A 14,661-nucleotide genomic window follows, 5' to 3' on the forward strand; every position below is an offset into this window, starting at 1 on the left:
TCAATTACTTCGGACGAGGAAAATCCTCCTCGTATATAAATTCATTTCCAGAGAATCGGGCACAGAGCCGAAGTCGCGTGGGCGAAGGCGAAGGTAAAGCGAAAAGGTGGGCCGAAGGTCCGCGCATACCCCTCAACCCGTGGGAAATCATCCCCTAGGATAATAGCCGGAGCCCCATTTTGCCACTCAGCCTCGCAGCGTTCTCCTTCGGCTGCAAACCTCAGGCCGAAAACCATCCCCCGCGATCAGGCTTGACCCGGGATAACTCACTTAGGTCCTCCATATTCCCGTTTAAATTTCACCCCGTCTCGAATTTCGGCCGAAATTTATACCGTAGAAAAATTCATTGCCCCGACGAGAGCTCGCGACGATCAAAATCCTCCACCCCCCCTTTCCTTTTTCCTTTTCATTAGACCTTGGATCGATTCTACTTTTTTTCAACGTCGTTACCGTTCTTGGCGGTGACAACCGGACCTCGTGATTACGTTCAACCTCGTAACCAAGGATTACGGACTCTCCAAGCCGGTTACAATTGACTGCAACGTAAACCCGATGTAAGGTCTGTAATACGCTCCGCACCGCATTTCCTTCGACGCCTAGGTGACAAAAGATGGTTGGGAATCGATATTCAATACCGGGTTTAAGATCTTCCAGGTATGTAGACGGAGACGAGAATTGAGTGGAGATTTTTCAGCCTTACTCTTTCTTTCGTTCATTCTCACACGTTTACTTCCTCTTGTTACTCTTGATTTTTATTTTTATTCGGGCATTTACTTCACCCGCAAGTATTTTCCGACCCGATCGTTATGCGGATGTATAGGTATAGGTTGTACGTGCGAAAGTACGAACAAGTGTAGGTACTACATGGATAATTTGCAGGAGGTCGAGAAAAGGGGTGGAAAACTTTTGCAGGCATTTTCTCACCGCTGCTCGGCTAAAATGAAATCGCGCGATTCTATTTTCCATTCCCGTTCCCGCTCCTGATTCCGCTTTTGAAAAAAAGACGAATAATAAGAAAAATCGAGCCGGAGTAAAAAATAAAAATAAACAAAAACTTGAATTAAAACTTCTTTCGGGCCATTTCTCACACGGATATATATATATATATATTATAAATCCTCAAGCCCCGCGGTTCTCTAATTGATGCCGCCATATTTCAAGCCCCCTTTTTCACCGCCCCCATGCAGCACTATATACGTATACCTGCTATGCACATATATAAGTTAGGCCGGTAATTTTCTGTCGTGCGAATTAAAGTCCGGCATCAATTTTACCGCCAAGGCTCACGTCAAATATTAGTTTTCGTTTCGTTATCGATAGCCGAGAGGCGTAAATATTGTACCATGAGAAAACGTATTTTCCGCACGAACCGCACCACGCACACAGCTCTGATTTATGTTTGAGGAATCGGATGGAGCCGAGGAGTCTGCATTGCGAATGATTCTTCGCCCCTTCTCCCTTTTCCCTTCTCCCTTCTCTCTCTCTCTCTCTCTCTCTCACTCTCTCTTCTATCCCTTTCAGTGCAAATAGGCTTTTTTGAGGTCAATTCGATTCCGGGATTTCAATCGTATCACGCGAGTAGTTTTCCAGCCTGTGCTGATCCGGATAGCCAAAGGTACACGATATTAGCACGAGTGAGCGGCTCACTGATCGTAAAAACTGGTTTATCCCGCTGCCGCAATTGCCTTTGAGCAGCGGCAAAAGGACGCGAAAGATTAATGCCCGTGCAAAACGAAACGCGGAATGAAGTTTGGAAGCGCGGAAGCTTCGGCAGACTCGACGTGGTGAACGTATTGAAAAATCGTCATTCGGTTGTGTATCGAGAGTCGAAAAGTGCGTTCGCTCTTATAAATTCGCCGTTAAATTCGAGCCGCGTGAGAACAGAGGGCTGAGAAAGCGGAAATTGATTGCACCGTGCGAATTATCGTTGCAGCGAGAGGCTGACGATTTTATTTTTAAACTGTGATAACTGTCAGTCACGATTTTAAACCTTTGTTTTCCATGACGCGTCATCTCCCCGAACGAAACCGAACGACCGTTTAACTTCCCGTCAAAACGCCTGATACGATGGAACTTGGCCTGCGCAGGAGACGCCCTACGTGATGATGCATTACGAGAAAAATTATACGGGGAATTCACGGTTTTACGGATTTTGCGTCGACCTGCTCAAAGTGCTCGCCAAGGAGGTCGGATTCTCGTATCGAATGGAGCTGGTTCCGGACCGGAAATACGGGGCGAGGGACCCCGAGACAGGCGAGTGGAACGGCATCGTCAATGAGCTCATGCGACATGTACGATTTGGTTTGTTCGTTTCATTTCTTCCCCCTTTCGTTATCCGTAAGACTTGGAAGAACCGCGCCTTCGCGCCTTCTTCGCTCACTCTCTCACGTCGTTTTTCCTCCTCTCGCCGCTTATATACAGTACACGTATACGCACGACACGCACTAACCCCCCACACCCCCCTCTTGTTCTTCACCACCCCTCGACACAACCTCGCCCTCCTCCTAGGCTACGGTCTTAGCTTGACCTTTGACCCAACGCTAGGGATTTTCTCCTCCCATTACCACCCGTCACACACTCGTTCGAAGCTAAAGTAAAGTAGACCGGTGTAATACAACACGATTGTTACAATGGTATATAAGTTGAATTACCACTCGCACTTTCACGTTATCCATGCCCCAAGTATCTTGTGTATTCTAACGTCGTCGGGATTCTTGCCAACATTTCTAAATCATGTTACAGACGTTTCTTTTATTCCCTACGTTACTTTGGATTTTACGCTCCGCTTATATACGGCCGGGTAATCATCGTGAAGAAGGTATACCGTCCGATTTTCATCTGGGTAACGAATAGCTTCGCCGACGTCTTCTTCAATACGCCGTGAAATATCATCTTCAAAATTGGAGAACATTTTTTCACCCATCAGCCCCGTCGACCTGGTCTGACTCGCATGGAGGGTCAGCCGGTGCGGCGTCCAGAACTGGTGAAAAAGTGCCCGGACCACCGTTAAAAATAATAGAAAAACATCACGACCCGCAGTCGCGTGTTTCATAGCTGCGGGATGTTAATCTTACAGGTCACAAAACCGGCGGTAGAATGAATTGGGTAGTCGGTAGAAACGGCGAGTCTAGAAGTTAAGGTGCAGCGGGCGGATCGTCGTCTGGTGAGAATTGCGTGTTTCCCGCGTGTTCCTCCCGCCTATTTTCTCTTTTTCTTCTATTTTCGTTTGTCGTTTCTCTCCTCCTCGCTTATTAACTCGAGCCGCGGCTTGGGACGGAGGGTTGGGACCACGCGTCCCTTCAGCATCGCTAGTCCTCCAGGATTCCTTTCTTCTGATCCCCGTAGGAGCAGCCATACGTGATGCTCGGGGCGCAGGCGAACCTCACCGGAAATTCGAGGTACGAGGGATTCTGCATCGATCTTCTCAAGGAGATCGCTAAGATGGTCGGATTCACTTACAGAATCGAACTCGTCCCCGACGGCAAGTACGGCGTCTACAACTACGAGACCGGCGAATGGAACGGCATCGTTCGTCAGCTCATGGACAAGGTGAGTCCTCGGATAATCGGGGAAACCCTGCGATCTATCCTCCAGGTAAGTCGCCCGAGTCCGTACGTCGCGCTGGTTGAATCCGGCGATTTAACACGTCAATTCCAACAGGTATTTTAACTCCCACTCGGCGTAAGAACCACTTGCATGCGGAGTAGCTAAAGACCGATTCCCCAAAGTGCAGTAAACCACCCTATTTGCCGTTTGCTTTGGCTTTCAGTTTCTCCTGCTCTTTCGTTTCTACACTTATTATGGCACGCTTGTTCTATAGGCGTATAATAGAGCGATTCCCATGTGCCTGGGATTAAACCCAGACCAGACGGTGGCTACGACGTCCAATTGAGAATTCTCCGTGTTCGACACGATCGTTGTTTTCTATGTGCAGTCGGGAGGCCTGCGGCAATGTGTGGCTTGGTACATATATTTAATGGCTAACCGGACGAGTGGCCGTAAAAGGAACATGGCGTGAAGCAAGTGACCGACAGTGTGTGCATACGTACAAGCTCCGAGAGTAAAAGTTTCTCCTCTTTCCAATTGGCCAATTAAAATGTGATCAAACTCGCGTTGACGATAGACGAGGATTAGTTGCCGGGATTTCAGAGTTTGGTTCACCGTGCGGAATAAACTGAACGCGAACCCGACGATAACGATAGTAAATTGAATAAATTAATAAAAATATACGTAAACATGGTAGCTCGTTTCGACAACATTTGTTGAAAGACGAGTCAGCCAACGGAGAACGGCAAATTCTGCCGACTCGTTAATCACTCGGGTTCGTTAAAATCGCGATCCTGGAAAAAAGAGTCCCGGAAAGAGTTTTGAAATTGTGCGGAAAGTTTCGCCTTCGCTTTGCACGCGGTCTGAATTAGCGTTTCATCCGCGTCCCCGCGGAATCGCGACCGCAACGACGGACCTGCAGTATTACTGCACATCAACGCAAAAGTTAGGCGGTGCACGGCAGCGAATCGGAATCCATTTGCATACCAATGACCTCGAGGACTCGCTCTCCTACCATTCCTACTCGATCCATGTTTATACAGCTCAATCATATGGCGAAAATGATACAGATTTGAATTGTAGAAACGTACGCGGGTCGCGCGGTTTCGTTGCTGTGAACTACTTCTAACAAGGCTCATCTCCATTCTGTTATATTGATCTAGAATTAGCGAACCATCGTATTGGTTCAATTTGACGCTTGCGGTCGACCAGCTCTTGCAATAATACTGTCTTATCGACTGGGCGGGGAAAAATTAATCAATCATCGGAATTGAATCCAGGTCTAACTATAAAATTCATTTTACTGCATCGACTGTCAGCATTTTATCGATCGGTCTAATTTTTTTTTTCAGCACTTCCCTAAACCTTGATGTTAATAAACTTGAAACCTTGCATCAGGCATATACAGAGTGAATTACTAACGACGGAATGGTCCGTTATCTGCGACAATTTAACGCGCATGCGTTACTATACGAGAGCAATTGTTTACCAGGATAACCAACCGTCATAAGTTTAGATAACAGTTCCCCGCCATGTAAGTAATGTCACAAATTTTGAAGCTTACGTTCACGACGGTTGGTCATCATGGCAAAGAACTGCTCTTGGATTTCAACGCATGCGCACTGAATTGTCGCAGATAACGGACCGTTCGGTCGTTAGTAATTCACTCTGTATATAATATATACATGTGGTTTTAACGTACAATAGCTATATTGTAAAGTAAGGGGGGAAAAAACACTTTATTAAAGTCTTTTCTGCAGCGTCAGCGCGCGCCTATTCTCCTTCTGGGTAGTACAAGTACGATGATATCTAAGTCTTTTCGGTACATTAAACCCTCTCTCGTTAACACAGACTTATTAACTAAATAACTATAATCGTTTTCGTCCGCTTCACCGTCTCGCCGAAATTTCGCGCGTTGTCGTTACGCTTGAACGGTTCGACTTTTTCTCTGTCATAGTGAAATGGGATAAAAAAAAAAGAAGAAAAATCGACAAGGATTTTCGCCTCTCTATAATCATGACTCTTCGTTGTTTTCGATTATTTAATTATTTATTTATTTTTTTCACAATCATCAATTCGCTCGAAGGGGAAATAAATGCAAATCCTGCGGTTAAAAATAAGATAAGCTCCGGCGTATAACAAGTCAGGTATGAAATTAGCTCGCCGCGCGTACTAAAGCCGCGTAACAGGTTGACAAATTAACAACAAAACCGTCATCCGAGTAACGCGGCTCCTGCGAGGGTGAAAATAAAACCCGGAAGAATTAATCATGTTTTTCCACGGTTAATTATCACCGCCACGTGCTTACTAATATTATCCCGGGCGAATTTCGCGCTTTACGTCAACCGGAAGAAAATCCGGGACGAGAATTAGACCCGGACTCGTATAATCCTCTTCGAAAAACATCCCGGCTTATCTGCATAGTAGTTCAGCGAACATTATACTTATTATATTTTAAATGTCATTTGCGCAGAGTTTGTAATTTTTCCGGGACTGGAGAAACTGCAAAATAAAAGATCCTAAAATGTTTCAGATGTCTTCTTTGGATTTCTGTTAGCCAATTTGTCGTCAAAGACTTTTACGGATAAAAGTTTTTGCTCCTCGAAGCCTCGGTGTGCGGAATCTAATTATCACTGGAAGCAGATAATAATTAAAAAACGCGAATAATTAATCAAAGCTGGCTTCTGTACTGTTTACCGCTCCCCCCCAACCCTCGCCGCCCTTCGAAAAAAAAAAAAATAAAGAAAGACAGGTTTAATAAGAAGCAGAAGAACGAGGCGCGTTAAATTTGAGAAGCGTCGACGAGAAGTCGGCAGTCACGGGTAATAAAATAATAAAAATCAGGGAGCAGCTGTCTACACGCGTATGTATTGATGCGTATAAACTGCAAGGGTGGAAAGATCCGCGAACGAATCTAGGTTCTATTGTTCCCTCAAATTGTGTCATCTTTTCGGCGTATAATAAACGAGGGTAAGGAAATAAAGAAAGAAGGAAAGAAAGAAAGAAAAAAATAAAGAAAGAAAGGAAGAAGGGAATCCAACACCGACGGTAATCATTAGCGTCGTTTGATTTCTCGGCCCTCTCATCCCACAAAAACTCTGCTTGTTTATTTCCGGTCTAACAATTCTCCCGATATCTTGATCCCCGGACGCTCTGCCCGGTTTATCAGTTAACACGTTGCTACGTTCTAACGACGAACTTAGTTAGACAACAACGATCGATTCTAATCTCCATTCGCCGCAATCCGGGAAATTAAACTCTGTCGTTTATACCGCATCCCTGCTTGAATTATTTGACGAGCTTGTAACATGCACCCGCACTTGCAAGCAATTTAATCTGCAGGTCTCCGGCTGCTTGAGAATAACAACAAAAGCAGCTGAAATAATTAATCGACGGACAACAGCAGCGAAAAATAAATGAAAATCTTTTGAAATTTTCGTCTCGGAATCTTATATTGTAAATCGGTGAACCGATGATCTGAGACAAAAGTACGACGATTTCGATTTACTTTTTTCTCATCAGAAAATTATCGTTATTCGAACGTTGAAATATTTCTGCCTATATTTTCTTTCAGAAAGCGGACTTGGCCGTCGGTTCGATGACGATAAACTACGCGAGAGAAAGCGTGATCGACTTCACAAAGCCGTTTATGAATTTGGGGATATCAATCTTGTTCAAGGTATAATTACAACAAAATATTACACCTTAGGCAATATTTTACAGACGTGGATAATGAGGGGTGGATTATCGCTGGATTCCGACATTGTATTTAGGCATTCTACACGTGCAGCGGTTGGGTGAAAATTTCATCTTCGTATTTTCCACCGCCGCCAACGCTCTGCTGTACATAGGTATGTATACCTGTACATGCAACGGCTCCGGTATTCGTCGCGAAAATGGATCGCATTTCGGTTCGCCAATTACGGGTAGATGCAGCCTCGCTTGAATTGGCTGGGGCAGTCCTCGTCTCTCGAGTAAACCCGCACCCCTTGCCTTTAAAATTACTCTTCGTACCGAACAAGCTTCACCTTTGAAGCCCACTTTGTCATTGAAAATTGGCTCTCCTGGTGCGGAGACCGAGAGGTGTATTTTTATTTCATTTTTCTACGTCGCACCGAAGTAACTCGCTTTCCTTTCCAGCTATATTCGATAAAAAAAATTTCCTCCCCCTTTGCCACGTATAATATTTTTGCGCGAATGTATACACGTGTGTAGTTGTAAATTACCGCGCGGCGAGTATCGAAAGATCGTGCGTTGAATCGGATCGAGGGAAAATGTGTACACAAAGGGGGGAAAATTCAAAGCCGCTGGTTTTTTGAGAACTTTGCGACCTTTACCCCGAGACACGGTTATCCGGTTTTAATTCATCCCCAGCCGATGTGGTGGCCAGTCGATCGTTCGGACTTGATGCAGTTGACTCTCGAAGAGAAATTATTAAATTACCCGAGGGTGAGCCGATTTTCTAGGTTTTATCGTTGATCGATTTACCGGGGTCGGCGGACTTGGCGTCTGCCTTGCCAACGATACAATTATTACATATTAAACGCGCCTAATGTATCCGCGGTTCGCATATTTCAGGAGTTGGAGAAAGTTTCGGGAAATGCCTCGAGAAAGTGGGAAAATTAATTTCGCAAACACGTTCAATTAGGTACCAGCGGTGATTCCGCACCCGGGATATTCCCTTAAAATATTCATTCGTCTTGGGCAGTCGGGTGATCAAGACCGTGGGAATCAGAGGAGCCAATATCGCGAAAGTCCGTCCCGACCGCGACGCCCGGCGTCGCGATCGTTTATTCATCAAGACGGTGGTTCGTCATCCTTACTGCGGAGGGTATAAACTTGGAGTAATTGACAAAGTTTATAGGTGTCTCGCTTTCTGGTTCTTCCTCGTTTTGTAAATCGCGTTATCTAGTCATCGATCGGAATTACTCGTCTCGGATTTAAACTCTCACGCGTATGAGTTCCGTCTGCAACATGAGCGATAAGAACGACGTAGGTGAGTAGAAAATTTTTCTCATGGGTTCGAAAACTCACCCTCATAACTCGTACGTCACTCCGGCTTACTGTCAGTGTATTTTTGAGCCGGAGATGTTTGATACCTCGAAAAAATGCGAGAAAACTACGAGATTTTCCTTTTTCTTCGTTTCATTTCTTTAACTTGGACGAAAGTTTTAGTCGGAATCAAGTGATTGTCCCGATTTTAATCTCGTGCAAAAAGATAGAAGTCAGTGGGAAAACGAATTCGTAAATAAGCGTATTTAACGACGACGATCATCGGTGGCTGCAACAGCCGCGCGTGCTACTCTAATTATCAATTCCATTTCAGAGGATGCAAGACGGTTCCGTTTAATTGCGCCAATCGGTCAGCCATGCGCTGAGGCTGTAATTATACGGCCAAGTCAACGACTTAATTGGAATTAATGTCAGCCTGCCTTCGGAGCTCTTCGTCCAGCGTCGATGAGAAGACGGAGAATCGCAATCGCGATTGTAGGAGAGCTTGACGAACTTTCGTTTCGTACAATATTTCATACTTTCGTAGATCAGGAAACAACAACTTGAGCATAATTTTTCCTTTTTCATGTCAAACAATGTCGGAAAGGATTGTCGGACAGGTTGAAAAACATAAGTATACACGTTTATCGACTTCTCCGACGATTTTACCGAACTCGCGATTTTTTGGAAAAACAGGACGAAGAAAAAGAAGAAAAAGAAACGGAACTTGGACTTTTTTAGCCGTCGATAACAACTGAGTTAGGATCATTTTCCGCAGGTTCCAACCAGCCACCCCGCTCGACTTTTCTCCTTCATGAATCCCCTGGCGATCGAGATATGGCTCTACGTCTTAGCGGCGTACGTTCTCGTCTCGGTGACGATGTTCGTCGTCGCTCGCTTCAGCCCCTACGAATGGAACAACCCTCATCCCTGTCACGCGGGGCCAGACATAGTCGAGAACCAATTTTCGATGGCGAACAGCTTCTGGTTCACGATCGGCACCCTGATGCAACAGGGGAGCGACCTCAATCCGAAGGTACGGCCGCTTCAATTTTTATTCCTGCAGAAAAGCTCGTGTAAATACATGTCAAGTGTTTTTGGAAATTCCTGAAGGATCTTTAGTTATTTGCATTTGAACGTAAATTGATTTTGAAAAATCTTGACTCACGCATGTCAAGATATATCTAAAGATCTTTCAAGAATTTCCAAAAACTGACTGAGAGATAATTTGAAGTTAATTAAACGTTTCATCAAATTTTACGATTAGTCTGATAATTTCGTTGAAAAAGTAGAAATATCATGAAATTCAATGTAAATTCAACTTTGACCTTAAATAACATTTGAAAGAGTAGATTTATCGTAAAATGATATCAGACCTTTTTTGTGGAGTGTTCATTTCCCTACAAAAAATACGGTCTGTCTTACCAGTACACTAATGCGTTGACGAGTTATAAAGTTCCAAAATTAAAAAAAACGAATTCCCAAGTTATTTAAGTGGGAAATAGAAAATCGCGACGATGCACACCTAAATATTAACATTAAGAGCTGAAACTTGGATAGCATCTTTTTTTCGTCATATGGCATAATATTTTCGACTTGAATTTTGAAAAAAGCGAAAAAATCGTTTTTCTTTTTTTTTGATACAGTACAATACGTAGATATAATTAGATATATCCGCGTGGCAAACAACCCTTGCGTAATTAACTCCCACCCTCCCTGTCTCCGATATAATTGCGCGTCAGTCTCGCACAGCTGCGCAACTGCATGCAGCTGTCTGTGGATATAATGAGAAATTTTTACGCCTGGGTAACGATGATAATTACTGGTGCACGCGGCGACCTGCAGAGAGCCGAAAATTACACGTAGATACAATAATTTCGCAAAATGCGAGTATCTTGTTTTTCAAATTTTCACCTCGAGTAGACTGTTTTTGCACCGGTATCAACGCGTGTCAAACGATTGTGACGGTACGAATGAACACAGGCAACCAGCACCAGGATAGTCGGCGGTATCTGGTGGTTCTTCACCCTGATAATAATATCGTCGTACACCGCAAATTTGGCGGCGTTTCTGACCGTCGAGAGGATGATAACGCCGATCGAGAACGCGGAGGACCTCGAAGGGCAGACGGACATCGTATACGGGACGCTGGATAGCGGAAGTACGATGACCTTCTTCAGGGTGAGTTTCCGCCTCGTGATCGTCGACGAGAAAATTCCGACGGCTATGCCGCGTTTCGCCTGTTTCAGGACTCGATGATAGAGACTTACAAGAAGATGTGGCGGTTCATGGAGAACAAGAAACCTTCGGTTTTTGTGCCGACCTACGAAGAGGGGATACGGCGCGTCCTTCAGGGCGACTACGCCTTCCTCATGGAGTCCACGATGCTCGACTACATCGTACAGAGAGACTGCAATCTCACGCAAATCGGCGGGCTGCTGGACAGCAAGGGATACGGCATCGCAACGCCGATGGGTCGGTGCAATTTCGAGTCGTAGATACTTGATCTCGCTTTTTTATAACAGCTCGAGTTGTACCTACGCATGTTTAGATCACGGAACGGGGACGAAGTTCCGAGAGCACCGAATTCCGAAGTATTTGATGGCGAAACTTGAAGTAAAGAAATCGAACTTTGAAGAAACAACAAAGTTTCGAATGGTTGGAAGGCCGTAGACTCAAAGTTCAGAATTATGCAAGAATCCGAAAATTCAAGTTACCATAAAGCAAAGTTCGCGGAAAGTAAACTTCCAATAGGGCAAAATTCCGAAAATTAAAATTTACTCACGCAGAGAATTTTACTCAATGAGTGGGTTTAAAGAAGTATCGAAAATCCAGATGAAAGAAAGATCAAAGTGGTGAAATTTCACCAAACTAGAAATTGACAGAAATGAAAATCTTTGATCACTCGGCATTACAATGTTTCAGATTTAAAAATCTTCTCATTTTCGCTCTTTCGGAACTTTGAGCGACCGTTTTCGGATCATTCGAAACTTTGACGTTTCGTCAAAGTTTGATCTCCTCACTTTTAGTTTCGCTACGAAAAAAAAATTCGGAATTTGACGCCTTCGGAACTCTTCAAATTCGGAATTTCAACCCCGTCCCAATCCCCTCGTCAATTACGAACATTCAAGTATGCGTATCGCAGGATCGCCCTGGAGGGACAAAATATCGCTGGCAATCCTTGAGCTGCAGGAGAAGGGAGAGATCCAGATGCTGTACGACAAATGGTGGAAGAGTCCAGGCGACACGTGCATGAGAACCGAGAAAGGGAAGGAGAGCAAAGCCAACGCCCTAGGCGTCGACAATATAGGTATACATTTATGCACGTACCTACAGGCGAACGTATTACGTGATAATGTTTACATATGTATCTCCGAATGGGAGTTTAATATTGCACACCCTCGCTCTTTCAACGCGTCATTAAGCCCGCCGCCTCAAATTTGTAGGCGGAGTATTCGTCGTCCTTCTCTGCGGTCTCGCATTCGCAGTTCTTGTTGCGATATTCGAGTTCTGCTACAACTCTAAAAGAAACGCACCACCGCCCGCCGAACGAGTGAGTTTCATTCATCAGGCTGGCAAAAATTTGTCGAGGACTTTTGGTACAGCTATGTGGCTGAAAGTAGTAGATTAATTTTTTTTTTTTTTCTTTTTTACGAAGAATGGCATTGTCCATTCCGCACAATTCAATTGCACGCATTATACTTTGCTCGCTTTGCTATTGCTTCGTAATTAATGCAGGTACGCAAGTTTCTTTATTTTAATAACCAAGAACTTGTCTCGAGGTAGTAAAGATCGTTGGTAGGAGTATTTCGTTCGCATAATTTGATGCTTCTTGTGTTTAGTGCTACTGTTTTGCTACAATTTTCTTCACGAACAACAATTTTTAGACGAACTAATCTGTTTCGTTTCATGACTAAACCCATCCAAGATTCAAACATTACAGCATGAACTCGTGGATTGAAGCATGACCGAAAATCTTACTAGCTTCACCGATTCGACGTAGGCATGAAGGTGAGACACGGTTAGACACAATCGCAAACGTGTTTGTAACAGAAATTTTCATTTCGTTGGTATTTACTTTAAACCTTAGACCGAGAATTCTCTCGTCAAAATTTAGAGACCCATGATCGGCTTCTACTAAACGTTTCACCAACACGTCGACATTCTTTTACACGCTGCAGCAAATTTATTGAAACACCAACTCGACCTTTCCATTCGTAAAATCGTGGCATGGACGTTTGAAAACCGTTTCTATATCCGCCCTGCACGCCGTCTATGCAGAATTTCGCAATTGGATCGCCGCGCAATTTTGCGAATGTCCTTACGCTCGCAGGAACTTATGAAACGTTGGCGTTTTTTTTTTCTTCTTATCCCGCAGCAACGGCCAACGGGACCTCCGACCTGCTCCGGTTCCTTGCAAGGCATTCCTCAGGCAACACAGCAACAGCAACAGCAACAGCAGAATTCCAACCCCCAGGAATCGCTGTGCTCTGAAATGGCTCGAGAGCTCTGTCTGGCGATTCGCTGCAATTCTTCAAAGCGCAGAAGACGGGGATGCGAAAAATGCTCGTCAAACAGAGGATCTGGTTACCTCCAAGAAAATCAAACCCCCACACCGATTAACGGGATGAGGTCACAGGTGATTTCGTAAATGCGTATAACGTCTTCCTTGGAAATGCATGCGATTCGAATGCGCCTGGAGATGAAATCAACTCTCTAGGATATTTGCAATTACATCAATCGCCGGTTTTCAACGCGCAGCTTAACATCCGCAGATCGAACGTCGAAAGAGTTTGTATCGATGGAAGTTTGCTCGTTCCTGCAGTTGGTTTGTGTGTGTTTTTTTTTTCTTCTTCTTTGTTCTCTTATTATTTATTTATTTTAAACTCTCGAACTCGCTTGTCGCTGCACCTGTAGTTTTTGTTTTTTTAGTTTACACCCAGCTAATCGAAAAATAAAGCTGTCGCAATTATCGCTGCGTATAAATTAATTTGTAAAGCACCGAGTATGTACAATACCACGATAACCGTGTAATTTTGTAAGAGAAAAAACAAATCCCATTTGAAATCGGCATTGTTGTAGGTGTATAAAAAGTTTCGCACAACGGGAAAAAGTTTGAAATTTTTTCAGAGGAGTAGCTTGGGGGGCGCCATCGACCTTCCACCCCACATTCACATGCATCACGGACTTTCGCACGACTTCGACGTTGATTACGATTGAAGATGGCAACAAGTCCGAAGTTCTTCGTCATTCTTCGTTTTACTTTTGAAAAATTTTCACCCGAATTTTTCTCCTAGCGTGGTTGAAAATTTCACGCTTTACGTAAACTTGAGCAAAACTATGTCATTTCAATCGTTCATTACTTATTCATTTTTCCAGCCGTTCAACCGTAAGCGTTAATTCTGTTTTCTGGTACATTCTAATGCGGTCGGTACACGCGCGGTAGATAAATCCGTACGATCTCAGGCAGTTATTCGTGGTTTCACCGTCCTTTGCCCGATCAATTGTCTCAGATCTATAAACGGATTTACAACTCACGTTTGCTGATTGATCAGAGCCGAGTACAATTGAGTTCACTGCACAGAATTATTGTAATATGTAATTATAAACGATTTAGAGGAGTTGAGTTGAAATTGTGATTGTTATTGTTGGAACGACGATACCATGTGAACTATAGTACCTCTTGATACACATGACGTGTTTTACACGTCGTGTATAACGAACAATATAATATACAGGTGAATGGTAATGACGAATCCAAATCGCGATCATGATATATATTTATTGTAAATAAATAGTCGGTATACATGTATACATACGGATTTAGTATGTATAACGATAAGCGAGAACTTGTCTAGTTTATACATTTGAATTTAAATGTGTAATTATTATTGTGTAATATCATAATAAGACGATGAATGTTAGTATTAAAGAGTACAACTTATAATATTTACACACATCTACACATGTTGCATTCGTGTGAGCTGTGCAGATAATTATGTTTAGGCTATTCATATTGATACAGGTATAATATACGTTGTATAATCTGTGAGAATTGCATTCCGCTTATGGTATTCTTTTCGTATTTCCTTGTACGATTATGCGGAAAAATAATCGAAAATG

At 43.7% G+C, this 14,661-nt stretch overlaps 1 protein-coding gene across 2 annotated transcripts in view; it reads left to right on the forward strand.

The window, feature by feature from the left end:
* LOC124310189 (glutamate receptor ionotropic, kainate 2-like) overlaps nt 1-14,491 on the forward strand; it is a 65,703-nt gene extending 51,212 nt beyond the window's left edge. Inside the window, exons 12-21 of one of the 2 annotated variants that reach the window (XM_046773982.1) lie at nt 2,088-2,291; nt 7,121-7,225; nt 9,317-9,574; nt 10,522-10,719; nt 10,788-11,013; nt 11,684-11,848; nt 11,985-12,091; nt 12,917-13,177; nt 13,314-13,370; nt 13,669-14,491. In XM_046773982.1, coding sequence (XP_046629938.1) covers nt 2,088-2,291; nt 7,121-7,225; nt 9,317-9,574; nt 10,522-10,719; nt 10,788-11,013; nt 11,684-11,848; nt 11,985-12,091; nt 12,917-13,177; nt 13,314-13,370; nt 13,669-13,758 — 1,671 coding nt within the window. In that variant the 3' untranslated portion in view covers nt 13,759-14,491. Of the gene's footprint in view, nt 1-2,087; nt 2,292-3,345; nt 3,550-7,120; nt 7,226-9,316; nt 9,575-10,521; nt 10,720-10,787; nt 11,014-11,683; nt 11,849-11,984; nt 12,092-12,916; nt 13,178-13,313; nt 13,371-13,668 lie in introns of both variants that reach the window. The other variant, XM_046773981.1, reaches the window with a different exon arrangement.
* The last annotated feature ends 170 nt before the right edge of the window (nt 14,492-14,661 follow it).

Source organism: Neodiprion virginianus, chromosome 1 (genome assembly GCF_021901495.1).
Source record: "Neodiprion virginianus isolate iyNeoVirg1 chromosome 1, iyNeoVirg1.1, whole genome shotgun sequence".
NCBI lineage: Eukaryota > Metazoa > Arthropoda > Insecta > Hymenoptera > Diprionidae > Neodiprion > Neodiprion virginianus.